This window comes from Denticeps clupeoides, chromosome 4 (genome assembly GCF_900700375.1).
Source record: "Denticeps clupeoides chromosome 4, fDenClu1.1, whole genome shotgun sequence".
NCBI classification, from domain to species: Eukaryota; Metazoa; Chordata; class Actinopteri; order Clupeiformes; family Denticipitidae; genus Denticeps; species Denticeps clupeoides.
The window spans coordinates 5,221,848-5,235,633 of record NC_041710.1 but is presented as its reverse complement, the minus strand read 5'-3'; the positions used below and the strand labels follow the sequence as shown (position 1 = coordinate 5,235,633).

The window sequence follows — 13,786 nt, the reverse complement described above, 5'->3', positions numbered from 1 at the left end:
CCTAAATCCAATCTCAGCTTTAATCTGAATCAAACCTTTACTTTGCATTGTTCAACAGTTCGTGTTTGGATTGGAAAACATTTAATCAAATTAAAACCAGGATAATCCTGATCCCAACACAAGGCTGGATTCAGTGTGAATTTCAGGCACAAAATTAAGTAAAACCTGAACAGCATCTGAGTAGCCTGTAAAAAGTTGTAATGTTGTAGAGAAGGAATTAACACAAGTCTAAGCTGAGCTTTATTGTCATTTCAGATACATACAGGTTAGACAGTACGTTTCTCCAGAACCCGGTGCTACATAAAGTGAACGTGTTAAATCAACAAGACTCACATCGCCAACCTTTCCCTTCTTCACATTATCAGATGGCTCCGCCCTTATCTATCAACTCAGGCCACCCATATACTCGTCCAGTCCCTAATAATCTCACGACTGGACTCCTGGAAAGTGAAAGTGAAGTGATTTGTCACACAGTCCTCTGTTTTTAACCATCACCCTTGGTGAGCAGTCGGCAGCCATGACAGGCGGTGCTTTGCTCAGTGCCACCTCAGCGGCCCAGTATTCGAACCAGCAACCTTCTGGTTATGGGTCCCAATTCCTTACTCGCTAGGCCAACCACTGTATCTCCCTTCTAGCAGGTCTACCGCTGAATGCCATCCGGCCTCTACGATTAATACAGAACGCAGCAGCACCTTTCCCAAATTCTCCCACACCGCCCCTCTGCTACGCTCCCTCCACTGGCTCCCAGTAGCTGCACTCCCTCCACCACTGAAGGTACGAGGAAAACACTAATCTAGACTCTTCTCCATCTTGGCCCCTCGGTGATGGAATGAACTTCCCCTTGAGGTCAGAACAGCACAGTCACTGACTATTTTCAAACAGCAGCTTAAGACCTTCCTCTTTCGAGAACACTTAGACTAACCTGAAACCTTCTTATTTTTACATTTACAGTATTTACCAGACACCCTTATCCAGAGCGACTTACAATCAGTAGTTACGGGGACAGTCCCACTGGAGCAACTTAGGGTTAAGTGTCTTGCTCAGGGACACAATGGTAGCAAGCCGGATTTGAACCTGAGTCTTCTTAATTGTCTGACGTATCAAACTACAGCAAAGTGAATAAAATGATTGTCTTCATGGTTGGGGGTCCTAGTGAACCAGAACTGATTAATTCATTGATTGTAACATGAAAGCACGTTGTAAGTTGCTCTGGAGAAAGGCGTCTGATAAATGCTGTGGTCTTGTGGGGCTTGGATCTTGTGTTTGCTTTCACAATCAGTTCGCTTTACACAGCCCCACCCCCCAAAAATGAACCACATCCCAATACAAACATTTATATTAAGTGTTTAAAAATCTTTATGAATCCTCTTTAGAAAACAAAGATGAATTATACAGGCATGGAACTCCACAAAGTGAGCAGGTGGTAAAGTCACATTTTGAACAAATTATGCACGATGGACTGCATCTCTGCAGTGTGTGTAATAAATACAGATGGAGCAACAAACACACACATAAAAAAAAAAAAATCTCATTGGACACATTAAGTTGGGGAGGAGAGAAAAAAAAAAAAAAAATCTGTAAAGATACATTCAGTGCCAAGAAGACATGTAATTTATCAACTGCATTTGCACCTCAGTGCAATCAAAGGCCCACACATGCACCCTCTTAAACACGGGTGCTGCTGAAATAACTCTTTTATTCAGTTTATGTGAACCTTTAATAGTTTTGTATATATTTTAGTGGTGGAACCTCGCATTTGAGTAGCAACAATGATACCTGTTACATAAGAATTAAAAAAAAAAAAAAAAAAAAAAAAAAAAAAAAAAAAAAAAGCTAATTCATCCAGTTTACTTTGGCAATCACACCGCATTTATTTTAAATGGTCTTAAAATAATGTATTCAGTGTTGATGTGCCTGAAGTATTTGTTGGTATGGTGTGTTGTGGTAAGGGGATAAGGTACCAAAAATCTTTTTTCCTTTCCTGAAACAGATTGGTTTTAAATCAGTACAACTTACAGAAGCCACTCTCCCTCAGTCCCTGTACAAAAGCGTGACTGGGAGCAAGTCACGTTCAGCACTACACAAAATTAATAACAATTTTAAAAAAAAAAAAAATTGCACTGCAGCACACCCCTTGGAAACCAAAAGAGGCTGTGTGCACAAGGAAGGTCCATCCAAATCACTTATAGCTCATCTTTTGCAAGAACATCTTCATCTTCTGTTTCTGTGGCATCAGGCTCTTCAGGCTCCTCCTCCTCCTCCTCCTCATCATCATCATGATCCTCCTCCTCACCATCATCTGCTCCGGTGTCCTGTTCTTTGGTCTTCTGCTCTTCCTCTTTGCGTTTCTTCTCGTCCTCCTCCTCTTTCATTTTCTTCTCTGGTTCCTAGATTACATGGACGTTTGTTTAAGGACATGGTGAGATCACGTTACACAATGGGTCCATTTATACAAGACAGCTTGAGTGTCTAACGTACCTTGGTGGCTCCCCAGGTTTCCTTTCCAAATTTCTCTGCTTCTTTAACATCATCAGTGATAAAAAAGTTGTCGAAAATGGTACCAGACTTCACCTACGAAGGACAATGATGGTGTGATTTTTTATAATAATAATAAAGTTAAGCAATGAAACAAATTTCAATTGGAAAAACATACCTGCCAGAGGTCCAAGCCGATCACACCAACATTGTCAAATTTATAAATCGCTGCGTCGGCATGGTACTCCGGGTTATCAATCTCGGGGTGAACCCAAACACCCTTGTAGTTGGGATTGTCAATCTGCTTGGGTTTCCACTCTCCCTATTTAAAAAAAAAAAAAAAAAAAAAAATGAACAATTTGTATTATGTTAGTAAAACGTTACTGATTTATCATCTCGTAATGCAAATCCAACAGATTTCATGAATGAGAGCTGGGTCCATGCAAGCACGTGCCCACCTTGTATTCAGGATTTGGGATCATTGGAGGCTCCCACTCGCCATCCATATCCTCATCCCAGTCATCAGGCTTCTTAGCATCAGGATCGGGAATGTTCTCAGACTTATCCCAGTCCTAGTGGAATAACAAATACATAACGGACTTACAATAACTGTAAACATAAATATAAAAAAAAAAAAACTTATTGCAATTAATTAATAATATAGATGTAATGCATGCACGCAACATGCATTTTTCTTTCCTTAAGTCAAATTAGAAGCCTGTACGCCTGAACCGTACCTCGGGTTTGGTGTCTTCGGGATCGTCAATCTTGGCACGGTCGTCCCACTCCTCTGGTTTCTTGGCATCAGGGTCTTTGATCTTCTTGGGGGGCAGGAAGTCCCAGTCCTCTTCCAGAGAGCCAGACTCCACCTTCTCGTTGTCAATCTTCACCTCATAGGTCTGGTCAGGGTTGAGGACCAGGGTGTAAAGATGCGTTAGTTCGTCATCCTGGAAGATAGAAGCAACCAAACAGGTTAGGATACCAGCTTCCTGTCTGAGATTCCTGTCCAGTGATTAAGTACAACCCCCTCAGATAGTCTTACCTTGCACTTAATTTCCTTCTTAATGAGATGATTCTTGCCTTTGTAGTTGAAGATGACGTGAACTTTCTTGGTGCTGTAGCCACAGATATCAGGACCTAGTGTGAGCAAAGAATTGACACCTTATTTGCATCTTGCTACCATACTCACTGCATTTCATTCTGCCTTCTAAGAATGACACAAAAACCCTTCTGCACTAGGGACTCACCGAACATAATGTAGTACTGGGAATCGCCATGCATGTCTGCTTGGTTCAGGTCCGAGGGGAAGACCTTGACGTAGCCACCGCCACAGTCGATCTTCTGCTCGTGCTTCACCGTGAACTGAACCACCAGCGACTTCCCCTCGTTACTGAAGGGCTCAAAGCGGGCAGATGTAGCGTAGAAACGGGCATCCTGGCTGGTCTGGAGACCTGGAAAATGCAACCATACCCCATGAGATTGGGCACAGATGCCAGACTTCTGGCAAACAGGTGCAAGGACTGGGGGGTAGACATACCTTTGTCTTTGTCCGCATCACCATAGAACTTTCCAGCGGTAAGTTTGAGCTGGCCGTAGTCTGACTTGTGCTCGGAGTTCACCCAGCGAGACTTCCACGCATCTGAGAGCAAGGAAACATGTTATTTTCGCCTGCGAAAAAGGCGAACCATCGGCCATCACGTTGTCTAAGGTACATAAGGCAAAACTGCAGAGCGGATTCAGATAACTGCCCCATAGGGGGGTACATATGACATTTATATCCCTCGTTATAGTTTCAACTTGCCATACAGAGAGATGGCAATTGCTTTATTTTTCTTTTTTTTGCCCGCAGGACACGTCCTGCCCCTGAAGCTTCCGCCTCCGGACAAACCTTTTGATCTAGCAATTTCAGGAAGGGACCACTTCCAATCATGTGACAAAGGAGAAAAAGAAAGAATCCAGGAACTAGAAATGTAATAGCCTAGCTTTCACTTTTAATATATGCAAAGTGAAAGGAATAATGATTTTTTTTAAACTGAAACTTACCACATACGACAACGAAGACACGTAGCATAAGGAGTTTTATTTCCTTAATATTTTGAGCAATAATGGTTGTTTCGCAGCGAAACACAACCGGATGCCACAAAGGAGCGCGTTTGCTCGGTTACTCGCAAGACTTGACCAAAAAGACGTCGCATCACTGAATATCGTTCGTCATTCAATCAAGTTGCCCGTGTTTCCGCACGTTTTCCAGAACAGCTAGCTAGCATGGCAGCTCGCTGCGCGTCCGCGGACTCAAATATCACGTGGAAGAAGTGCGGCTTCACGTACCTCCGTCCAAAAACTGCTCCTGGAAATACACGGCGGCGTGCGCGGAGAGCGCCAGCAACGTTGCCGCCACGAAAGACACGGCCACTTTCATTTCCGAGGACCTCTCCGACGCCTTCCCTCCAGAAGAACCAGCTGTCTGCCCACCTAGCCTGGCTCCTCGGGGCCAATTTGAGAGAAGCGTGGCTGAACAGATGGCCGCCGCCGATTGGCCCGGCGTCCAGGGCGCTCGGCCAATCAGGAGAGACCACGCAGGGCACGACTCGCCTCCCCAGGACACGCTGATCCTGGATCGGCGCTACGTCAGCACGGAATCCCGCGCCTTTGAATGTAAAATTGTACAATGTAATAAATGTTAGATTTGCCCACTTTTTCTCCCACGCCTGCTGTCCATCGAATTAATGCACCAAATTAACTAGCACTGTGTTCAAATAATTCAAACACAATACTTTCTTTGGTACCACCAAGTTTTCCGTGCGCCGTAAATACAGTCAGAAGATGGCGACGTCATGTTACAAACCATTCTTTTGGCGTTTATTTAATTATCAATCATCATAATCGGAAGTATAAAGGAAACACAGCCTTTCATTTTTTTTAATATAACAAAACCCGTTCGACTGTTTTTCTTTTGGAGCATAGGTGTCGCTATTGTCCAGTTCATGAGTCACATGCTTGAGTTTACAAAATGGAACATTATTAGTTTTCTTTTCATTTAAAGAAGCACACAAAGCTCAGAAAGCACTCATCAAGCTCTTTGTCATTTGCATAATTATTTGCACATTATACACACATGCACCACATGCATGTGTGTTTTATCTATCATCCCTGGCCTATCATGGCCCAGCGAAAAAGCAACTTATTTGCCAAGCCCTACGCCGTTACCCGTTTAGAACCATCTCATTTACCACCTCAGGGGACTTTAAAACCAGACTCTGCAACATTCTCATTTTACCGGCAATCCCTCGACGCGGCTCACGCTGCACTAGGGATCTCAACCCAGAGTAATCCAGTGCTGAGCAGAGCAGGGTGGCTTCCCCTTGCGGAGCATTGGTCCCTCTCAAGGCCTCTTCCACTAGGGCACTTGCTCACTAGGGCACTGTTTTTCAATGCAAGACGCTTTGTGCCAATGTACGCTGCTAAAATACTAATAAAAAATATTGATTGATTATGAATATTTCCGGTTCCTTCTGCTTCTTTCTCTGCTTGCATACCTGACAAGTGATTCTTAACATGTAATCAAGCTTCTACAATTCAACAAACATGCAGTAAGTGTAAGAAATACTTAAAATCACCATGAATGCACTCAGAAGTCAGTCGTCTGGTGATCTACTAGTTTTGCTTTTATATCAGTCTTCTTAGAAAGAAAAGAAAACCTTTCTTGGGTGTGTCTGCGTTTAAAAAAACAGTCAATCTGTGGGTCTATTATTATGGCTTCTCTACCTGTGTAGCTACTCTTAAATGTGCTGTCTGTACAGTTTTTTAGTTATTTGTTGCACAGATACTTATAAATCTGCATGGCAACTAGCTGTCTTGTTGCAACCTCAGTCCTGCATTAAATGTGAAGAAATAAAGGTGCCTTGGGGTTGTAATGCGTCAGTCGCGACAAAAACTAAATCGCGACTGGGTGGGCAAAGCAAGATGAAATTTCACTACAGCCATTAATCTGCAGTAAACCACTCATTCTATAGTTTAATTGGTCCCTAGTCTTTGCTAGGGACCGCATACAAACTACTGCACACTGTGAAAAGTGTTCACCCACAAATGTTTTTTTTTTTTAAGAAATATATATACGTATTGTTAAAAACTCTTCAAGTTTGTGATTAGACGGTAAAACATGAATTCCGGGGATTAAAATTAACATTCGTCAAACACCGAGCCACTGAGCCGCTGTTTGAGTTGACGTAGGGCCCTGTTAGTCCCTTTTGCCTGATGACCCTGTCCAACCCACGTTCTTTCTTAGAAAGCACACTGGAAGGAAAACACGAATAGCTGGTCCTTGCCATATGGTCCTGACTAATCACTGATTATGTGATCATGTGGAAAAGCTGTGTCCCATTGAAGAGCTGTTACGATCGAAACGAGTTAATTCAGTGTCCCCCCTCAGCACGCTTTTTTTCGACTGTACCGCATGCGGCAGCCTTGGGTCATTACTCTGCTAATTACACCGCTACAGTCAATAAGCGGGAAAATGAATCCTCTTTGGAAATGGAAGTGAGACCCCTGCAGAGAAAGAAAGAACTGATCGGCACAAGGAAGGGGTGTGGCGAGACGCTCAGTAACATTTAAATCTAATCTGCTTTCACTAAGCCCTGCTATCTTTGCCTCCATGGCACTGCGCCTGCCAAAATCTGCCCTTGTTTCTTTCGATGCCAGGGAGTCCCGCCAATTGCCTGACGTCTAGGCTATGACCTTTCACCTCAGTCACCCCTGGCTGTGAATAATTTTTTTTGATCTGCACCTGCTTTTGATGACTGTTGCCAGCAATTTATCATAGCTAGTAAGCAGCAAATTATTTACAACCCATGCCACAATCTGTTAGCACTTTCTAAAAATGTAACTGTGCAATTTGTATTCAAGAAATATGCCTACTGTCTGTAAATAATCTTTGTTGGTTGGCTTTGCTTTCTGCTTTAAGTGTTTTATTGTACTTTACAGGCACCACAAGGTCAGAACCAAATTCATCATGTCTGTTAATATACTTGGCCAACGCATGTCATTCTGATTCTGATATTGTCCTTATGTACGTTTTGACACTGTGTCTGTACGTTGGGATATCATGATTCTGACCAACACGATGCTATTTGTCTGTTTTGTCAGTTTGTTTTTACTGTTCCAACAGCTTTGTCACGTAGGCCACGAAATGTTGTTAACCCTAACCCTAACCCTAATTACATTAACTATACTGCAGTAATCATCTTGACAGATGCACAGGTCATTTGAGGACAGTGAAGGACGCATTTGGCACGGTCTTTTCTTGAAAGTGACATTATCTTCATTGGTCGATGTGTTGGACACAGAACCTTAATCCCTGGTTTCAGCACGTGTCGTCTTTGCAGCTTCCCAAATGTACATACACCACACAGACGACTCCGAAACCCTGAAAAGCCCTCTGTTAGTTGGTTTGCATACAAAGTCAAACATGGCCAAAATGTATTGACAGTGGTGCAGCCAGATGATCCACCTCATTACCACATCACCACATCACCACAGAGACAACCTACAAAGGCTACTGTGATCCAGCCAGGAACCCGCCCCCCGGGGTCATTAAAAAGGGCGAAAAAAAGCCTGATTGATTGGAGCCTCATCTTCCTAACGGGCTGGCCGAGGGCCATCAGACACACAATGGAGGGAATTCTGGTCAGCGGGGGACAACAGAATCCGAAGGCACCGCAGTTTCTAACAAGCAACCGCCACCACTGCTATCAACGAGTTCAAGACATATGAATGCAAGTAAATTCATCATTTTAAAACACACAAGAAGTACACAACACAACACTGGTTAATAAACAGTGTTTTAGGTGATTTATTGCATTGTTCTTGCAAAATAATCATAACATCAAAATGCTACATAAGAAAACAATATATAGACCATAATGACATAGAACATTTCCAAATTCTAATATTATCATAATATTATCAAGAATAAAAAATGCTCTTTGGCTTCACTCCAGTAACAACAGTAAGGAAGGTGAAATGCCATACCACAATAAATTTCATAGGTCCTCATTCCACTGTGTATTATAAAATCAGAGAACATACACATTGACATTTCACTTATTATTTGTTTCCTATATGATCATTCTAAATATAGAGTATATATTTTATTTCCTTTTTGAAAAGATAAAGATGGTAAGATGCACTTATTGTCAAGTCAGTGAATAAACTGTGAAATTGATCATCTAAACGGTCAGATGTTGAAATGATGGGCTCTCCCAAGCGTCACTAAACAACAGCCAATCAAGGTTGAGGTGAAATATATATAAAGGTGCAATTGTTGCCATGATGACTGCAAATAGTGAGTTTCATTCGAGGAAAATTTTTGTGTCAAGCAGGAACCATGAAAAGAACAGTTTTTGTCTAATGTACGTATGGACATTAGACTTATGGATATTGATCCGGCTGCAAAAGCTTTATGACCCATCATTCTCACTGTCTCTCAAGGCCAGCAAAGAGTGTAAAGTGTCAGCGAACGCAAAAATCTTGATCTTTGGTCACCTTGCTCTTTAAACGTCTGAAATAAAATATCTTGAGGTCCTTCATTGCATCATAAAAACACAAATCTATTCAGAAACTACAGACCTAGTTCACCATTTGTCACATAACTCTATTGCAGACATGATAGAAAGTTTTTAAATGACACACGAGTAAAAAGGAGTAGAACCATGCTTACTTTCTTTTTTTCCTCTCACATAGGTTGCCATGTTTTGTCCATAGACTGAATATGCTCCTTGGCTTTCATCCTCAGCGCAGCGATACTGGAACTTCGCTGGTCCACATCCTCCAGAGGATATTTCTCCGAGAAAGATGGGGGACATTGGTAGGGTGGAGGTGGGATGGGCTGCATGCCTTGCACCAGGCCCGGAGAGGTGTTGAGGTAGCCTGGGTGTGTGGGGTATCCAGGCTGCAGGCTTTGAGCTGGGGCCATGAACCCTGGGATGCCATGCATGGGCGTGCCACTGGAGACGGGTGAGGTGATCCACGGATCAAGGGGAAGAGAGTTGCTTATGGGGCCTACGTTGGAGGGCATGGGTGGTCTGTTGAAGGAGAGCATGGGTGATTCGTGAAGCTTCATGGTGCTAGTGTCTATCTTCTCTTGACGTCTCCACTTGGCCCGGCGATTCTGGAACCAGACCTGATGCATGTAAAAATGGCATTAATGAAAACAATGTCTTACACTTTTACGTTTATAGGCTTATACGTGATAAGACAGAAAAAAACAAACTTACCTGAACACGAACTTCAGGTAGGTTGACCTTCATGGCGAGCTCCTCACGGCTATACACATCTGGGTAGTGGGACTTCTCAAATGCACGCTCAAGCTCGTGCAGCTGGTAGGTGGTAAAAGTGGTGCGGTTGCGTCGATGTTTCTTCTTGGGCTGATCTTCTTCAGGTGCCTCGGTGGACCTGTCACTCTCCACAGCCTTCTGAAGGTCAGCCATGTCCGCTTCACACTTCTCATTAGAGAAGAGTCTGGCTTCTGTGAAATTTAGATCGGTATCAGAACATTTGTGATGCCTAAGCTGTGTTAGCATCTCATCAGGTTTTTGTAAAGAGCTGTTAAGCTGGTTGACAGCGAAGATCTGAACATCTCCTGTCACTTCCTCTCCAGACCTCCCCAGAGGGACCAAGCCAACATGACAAGAGCGATGGTTTCACAGAGGAACAAAACACAAGCACCGGGAACAAAAGCACGCAAAGGCAAAAGCATAATAAACCGTTCTGCAAGATGGTGACAGCATATGTCTCACACAATAATCTCTGCTTGTGGGGAGAACAGATGCTGCTGGTTAAAACCTGAGACCTTACATGCCCTTGACTGTAATCCACCTAAATGCCTGAGAAGGGGACGACTCCTTGTGTTGGAAAGGCCCTTACGGACCCTGAACAGAAACAGATCTGCTCTTCTGGGAAAAAGATAAGGCGTGGCGCAAGCATTTCATGCTGACCGTGGATGAAGAATCAAGTAATCTAATTAAGACGGGCTAGCTTATCATGAGATCAGTAGAGCAGTGTGAACGCGCAGAGCTGGAGAAATTGAGCGTTGCCATGTGCCACGTGTCACCTTTACCTGAGGCCACACCTAACAATCCAGACACTGGGGTTCGGCAATCGCGTAAGCAGCCGGTAGCATCATGGCCACAGTGCAAGTCCACGAGAGAAGTTGTTTCATTTTAGTGTTTATATAAATTCTAGACATTGATCTAGACATCGAACTGTTCCCGTCTATGATTGGCATGCCCGATTGTGCTTCGCTGGTAATAGAACACGTGCTTAGTGTGTTTAGAATGTGGTTATTGCTAAAAAAAGACAATACCAACGTGGCGTATAAACGTTAGGGAAGTTCGGTGAGCGACTGATCCGAACAGCTTAGAACAGATTTGTGACTGAACTTTTTGTTCACAACTGAAGCCTGCATGAAACAGGACTGTGCAACTCTTGATTAGTTTTGCATCTATTCCAGGCTCAGGACATGCTAATTTAGATAATGTGGTTACCTCTAATTGCAACAAGTCAAGTTGTGACGTAATGGAGGAATAGAGAAATAATTAAATCTATGGACGAGATATCGCTTGGGCATGAAATGAACTGTGTCGATTAAGGATAAAACTACATTTGCCGTGGCTGATGACCTAAAGTGAAAGTGCTGGTGGTACCAGAACTGCATTAATGTGCTACAAAGGCTTGCTAATAACCTGGCCCACTTTAATTTTACTTTAACCAACAGATGCATTCAGACCAGAAAACAGCCAAATTTGTTTTATGTGTGAATAATCATAATCATTGTTATAAATAAAAATGACTATATGATGAAGACTGAAGCAAGGTTTTTGCTCACTTTGGCTTCATCATAAGTTCTTCTCATGACACACTGAATGAGAGGTTTTGTGTTTTAATCTGTAGCGCTACCAAAACTATTTGTTTTCTGGATTCAGGGTTCTATCAGGGTTCTATCTAAAACAGTTCAAGGTTTATGGAAACGTCAATGGTTTTATGGAGACCCGAAGGACTGCACATTGTAGAGCCACACTAAACAAAACCAAAAGAACAAAGAACCCACCTTCGTAGTCTGCCTGCGGTGTGGTCTCCGTCAGCCCATGCAGATGTTCGTATGGGTCAGAAGAGATCTGCTTTTCCTGCGCTGCCATCTCCTCTGCATTCAGTTTGTGGGTGCCCACGGTTCCAACTTGGTTAAGCAAAGGATCCTGGTCTTTGCTGAACCCCAGAATGACGTCAATGCTGTGGACCCGGCCAACCAGGTTTGATCCACTTCCTTTCACTATGTCATGGTAGTTGTCTGACGGTAAGCAGCCATCATCTACCATGGTCATTGTATCCAGAGAGAGATGCATCCAAAATCTCAGAGACGTCCTCTCTGAGAGCTTGAGCAACGGATATTAGAACTGCTTCATAAGTATCCAGATTTGACAGTTGGTGTTCCTGCTTCACACGTCATCTTATAAAGCAAGAAAGGGGAGTTTCATGCAGTCAACAAATGTAACACTTATACAAACACTTGTACACGTTCAACCCTGGTCCAATAATTAACACTACTAATTGATCTGAATCTAACGTGTTTTTGTAGTCATCTCTGCGGCTGAAGTGGCCCAGACACCCCGGACCCTCACCATTTTACATGCATGACTACTTTCTCTAAAAGACAACGGGGACAATGAGTTTTATGAGCATTGTCCAGTCCGCACTGCAGATTTCATAGACGGGCCACATTGTGTGCAGTGATGAGAGTTCCGTTTTTAACAAAGAATGCTTTGTCAATTGATCATTGTCTATGTTACCCCACATGGAGTCTCATTCTGTCACAGGAAGGCACATTATATTGAAAATTACAAATGCATAAAAAAATTCTTAGATCACTGCATGTAAATTGTATTGACTAAATAAAGATCCAATGTAGAAAACATTTTCCATATATAAAACATCAAATAATAATAATAAATTAATAAAAATGTCCAATATATTTTTTCCCCAACAAATATTTAAAGCTACACGGGACAGTGAACACAGAAATCTATTGTGGTTGAGGTATGTTAAGACTAAATTTAAGTTTTGCCATTTTTTTAAAGGTACGTACCTGGTTTGCAAATAAACCTGTTTGAATCTCAGTGCCACACATGTTCCATCCAAACAGCGACGGCAAAGTGTTTACATGTGCACCGCTAGGCTGCAGAATGACAACAGGAAACGGATGGCAAAAGTTGTTGCTCTTTTGGACAGAAGTCCTCTAAACACTGCACACACTAATGAAGTGCATGCAGGAGAATGGCAGCATAACGGAAGGATTTAAGAGATTTACCCATTCGGATCCTTCCCCTTTAAGACTGATTGACGTCTGGGCTTTGGTCAAGTAATTGCTCACAGCTCAGTCCAAGCGCAGTTCCACAGAGGGGTGCGGACTAATGAAAACTTTTGGTAAAGTAAGGGTGAGGATGTGAAATGAATATTTGGAAATTTTTCTGTCAAACTTTCACAAATGAGAATGTTTGTATTAAAAATCCAACACCGCCGATTGCTCTATTAAATTATGAATTAAATAAGGATTTTTTTGTGCTGTTACAGTCATATTAACTAATGCAAACATCTTGCTATGTCATGTCAGTATGGAACTAAATGGCCCCATCTTCATAAGTTTCAGATTTGAATTAGCATTTTCTTAACATTTGCAATCACAGCATATGACAGCCTTGTTGTTACTAATAAATAAGGACTGGGATGTTCACTTACACGTGTTCCTAGTTTGCTTTTACGTTTTACGTTTTACGTACGGAAGAACTATAAAAACTTTACACCATGGCCCAGCAGAGGAGAAGAAAGGCATAACAATTCTGCATTTTGTGATAAAACCAAATTGTTTAAATTGTTTATTATTTCAATTATGTGTTAAATTAAATTATTTTAATTATTAGATTATTTTATGATATCTAAAATAAAATATTTTCGCACATTTATTTATTAAACATGGTAATGTGTTAAATAAATGTATATAATTGAATAGGTCATTGTGAATTGTGCATGCATTTAACAGGTCACCCTACCAGTAACAGGTCAGTCAGGTGCCAAAACTGCCTCTGCACGAGATCAATGATTGAATAAATATGACAACATGACCATTTTTCTGATCATTTGTTATCATTGATAAATACATGATTATATTGAGAATCAGCATACTTTTTGTTTACTATGTAAAATGTATTAATTCCACCTGGTCTTAGATGTGCTTGCATTAAAACCCAGTGCAGTAATATGAATC

At 42.1% G+C, this 13,786-nt stretch overlaps 2 protein-coding genes across 2 annotated transcripts; both read right to left on the bottom strand.

Annotated features, from left to right (window-relative positions):
- Window positions 1-1,332: 1,332 nt before the first annotated feature.
- On the bottom strand, window positions 1,333-4,995 carry calr3b (calreticulin 3b). Its single transcript, XM_028976626.1, has 9 exons — window positions 4,804-4,995; window positions 4,013-4,114; window positions 3,723-3,926; window positions 3,518-3,612; window positions 3,213-3,422; window positions 2,934-3,047; window positions 2,654-2,797; window positions 2,479-2,571; window positions 1,333-2,387 (listed from the first exon to the last, which is right to left on the bottom strand). The coding sequence occupies exons 1-9, from the start codon at window positions 4,892-4,894 to the stop codon at window positions 2,184-2,186; spliced, it is 1,257 nt and encodes a 418-aa protein (XP_028832459.1). The 5' UTR covers window positions 4,895-4,995; the 3' UTR covers window positions 1,333-2,183.
- Window positions 4,996-8,299: 3,304 nt separating this feature from the next.
- rx2 (retinal homeobox gene 2) lies at window positions 8,300-12,783 on the bottom strand. Its single transcript, XM_028977177.1, has 4 exons — window positions 12,611-12,783; window positions 11,579-11,974; window positions 9,747-9,997; window positions 8,300-9,652 (listed from the first exon to the last, which is right to left on the bottom strand). Exons 2-4 carry the CDS (start codon window positions 11,868-11,870, stop codon window positions 9,206-9,208), a joined length of 990 nt encoding a protein of 329 aa, XP_028833010.1. The 5' UTR covers window positions 11,871-11,974; window positions 12,611-12,783; the 3' UTR covers window positions 8,300-9,205.
- Between the last annotated feature and the right edge of the window lie 1,003 nt (window positions 12,784-13,786).

Bases quoted from the DNA above. Each gene is read 5' to 3' on its own strand.
- calr3b (XM_028976626.1), bottom strand. From the start codon at position 4,894: ATGAAAGTGGCCGTGTCTTTCGTGGCGGCAACGTTGCTGGCGCTCTCC. The intron at 3,927-4,012 runs GTATGTCTACCC...TGCATTTTCCAG, and splicing joins TGATGCGGACAAAGACAAAG to GTCTCCAGACCAGCCAGGAT. The intron at 3,613-3,722 runs GTGAGTCCCTAG...TGCTCACACTAG, and splicing joins CCAGTACTACATTATGTTCG to GTCCTGATATCTGTGGCTAC.
- rx2 (XM_028977177.1), bottom strand. From the start codon at position 11,870: ATGCATCTCTCTCTGGATACAATGACCATGGTAGATGATGGCTGCTTA. The intron at 9,998-11,578 runs GTGGGTTCTTTG...TAAATTTCACAG, and splicing joins ACCGCAGGCAGACTACGAAG to AAGCCAGACTCTTCTCTAAT. The intron at 9,653-9,746 runs GTAAGTTTGTTT...TACATGCATCAG, and splicing joins TACCTGAAGTTCGTGTTCAG to GTCTGGTTCCAGAATCGCCG.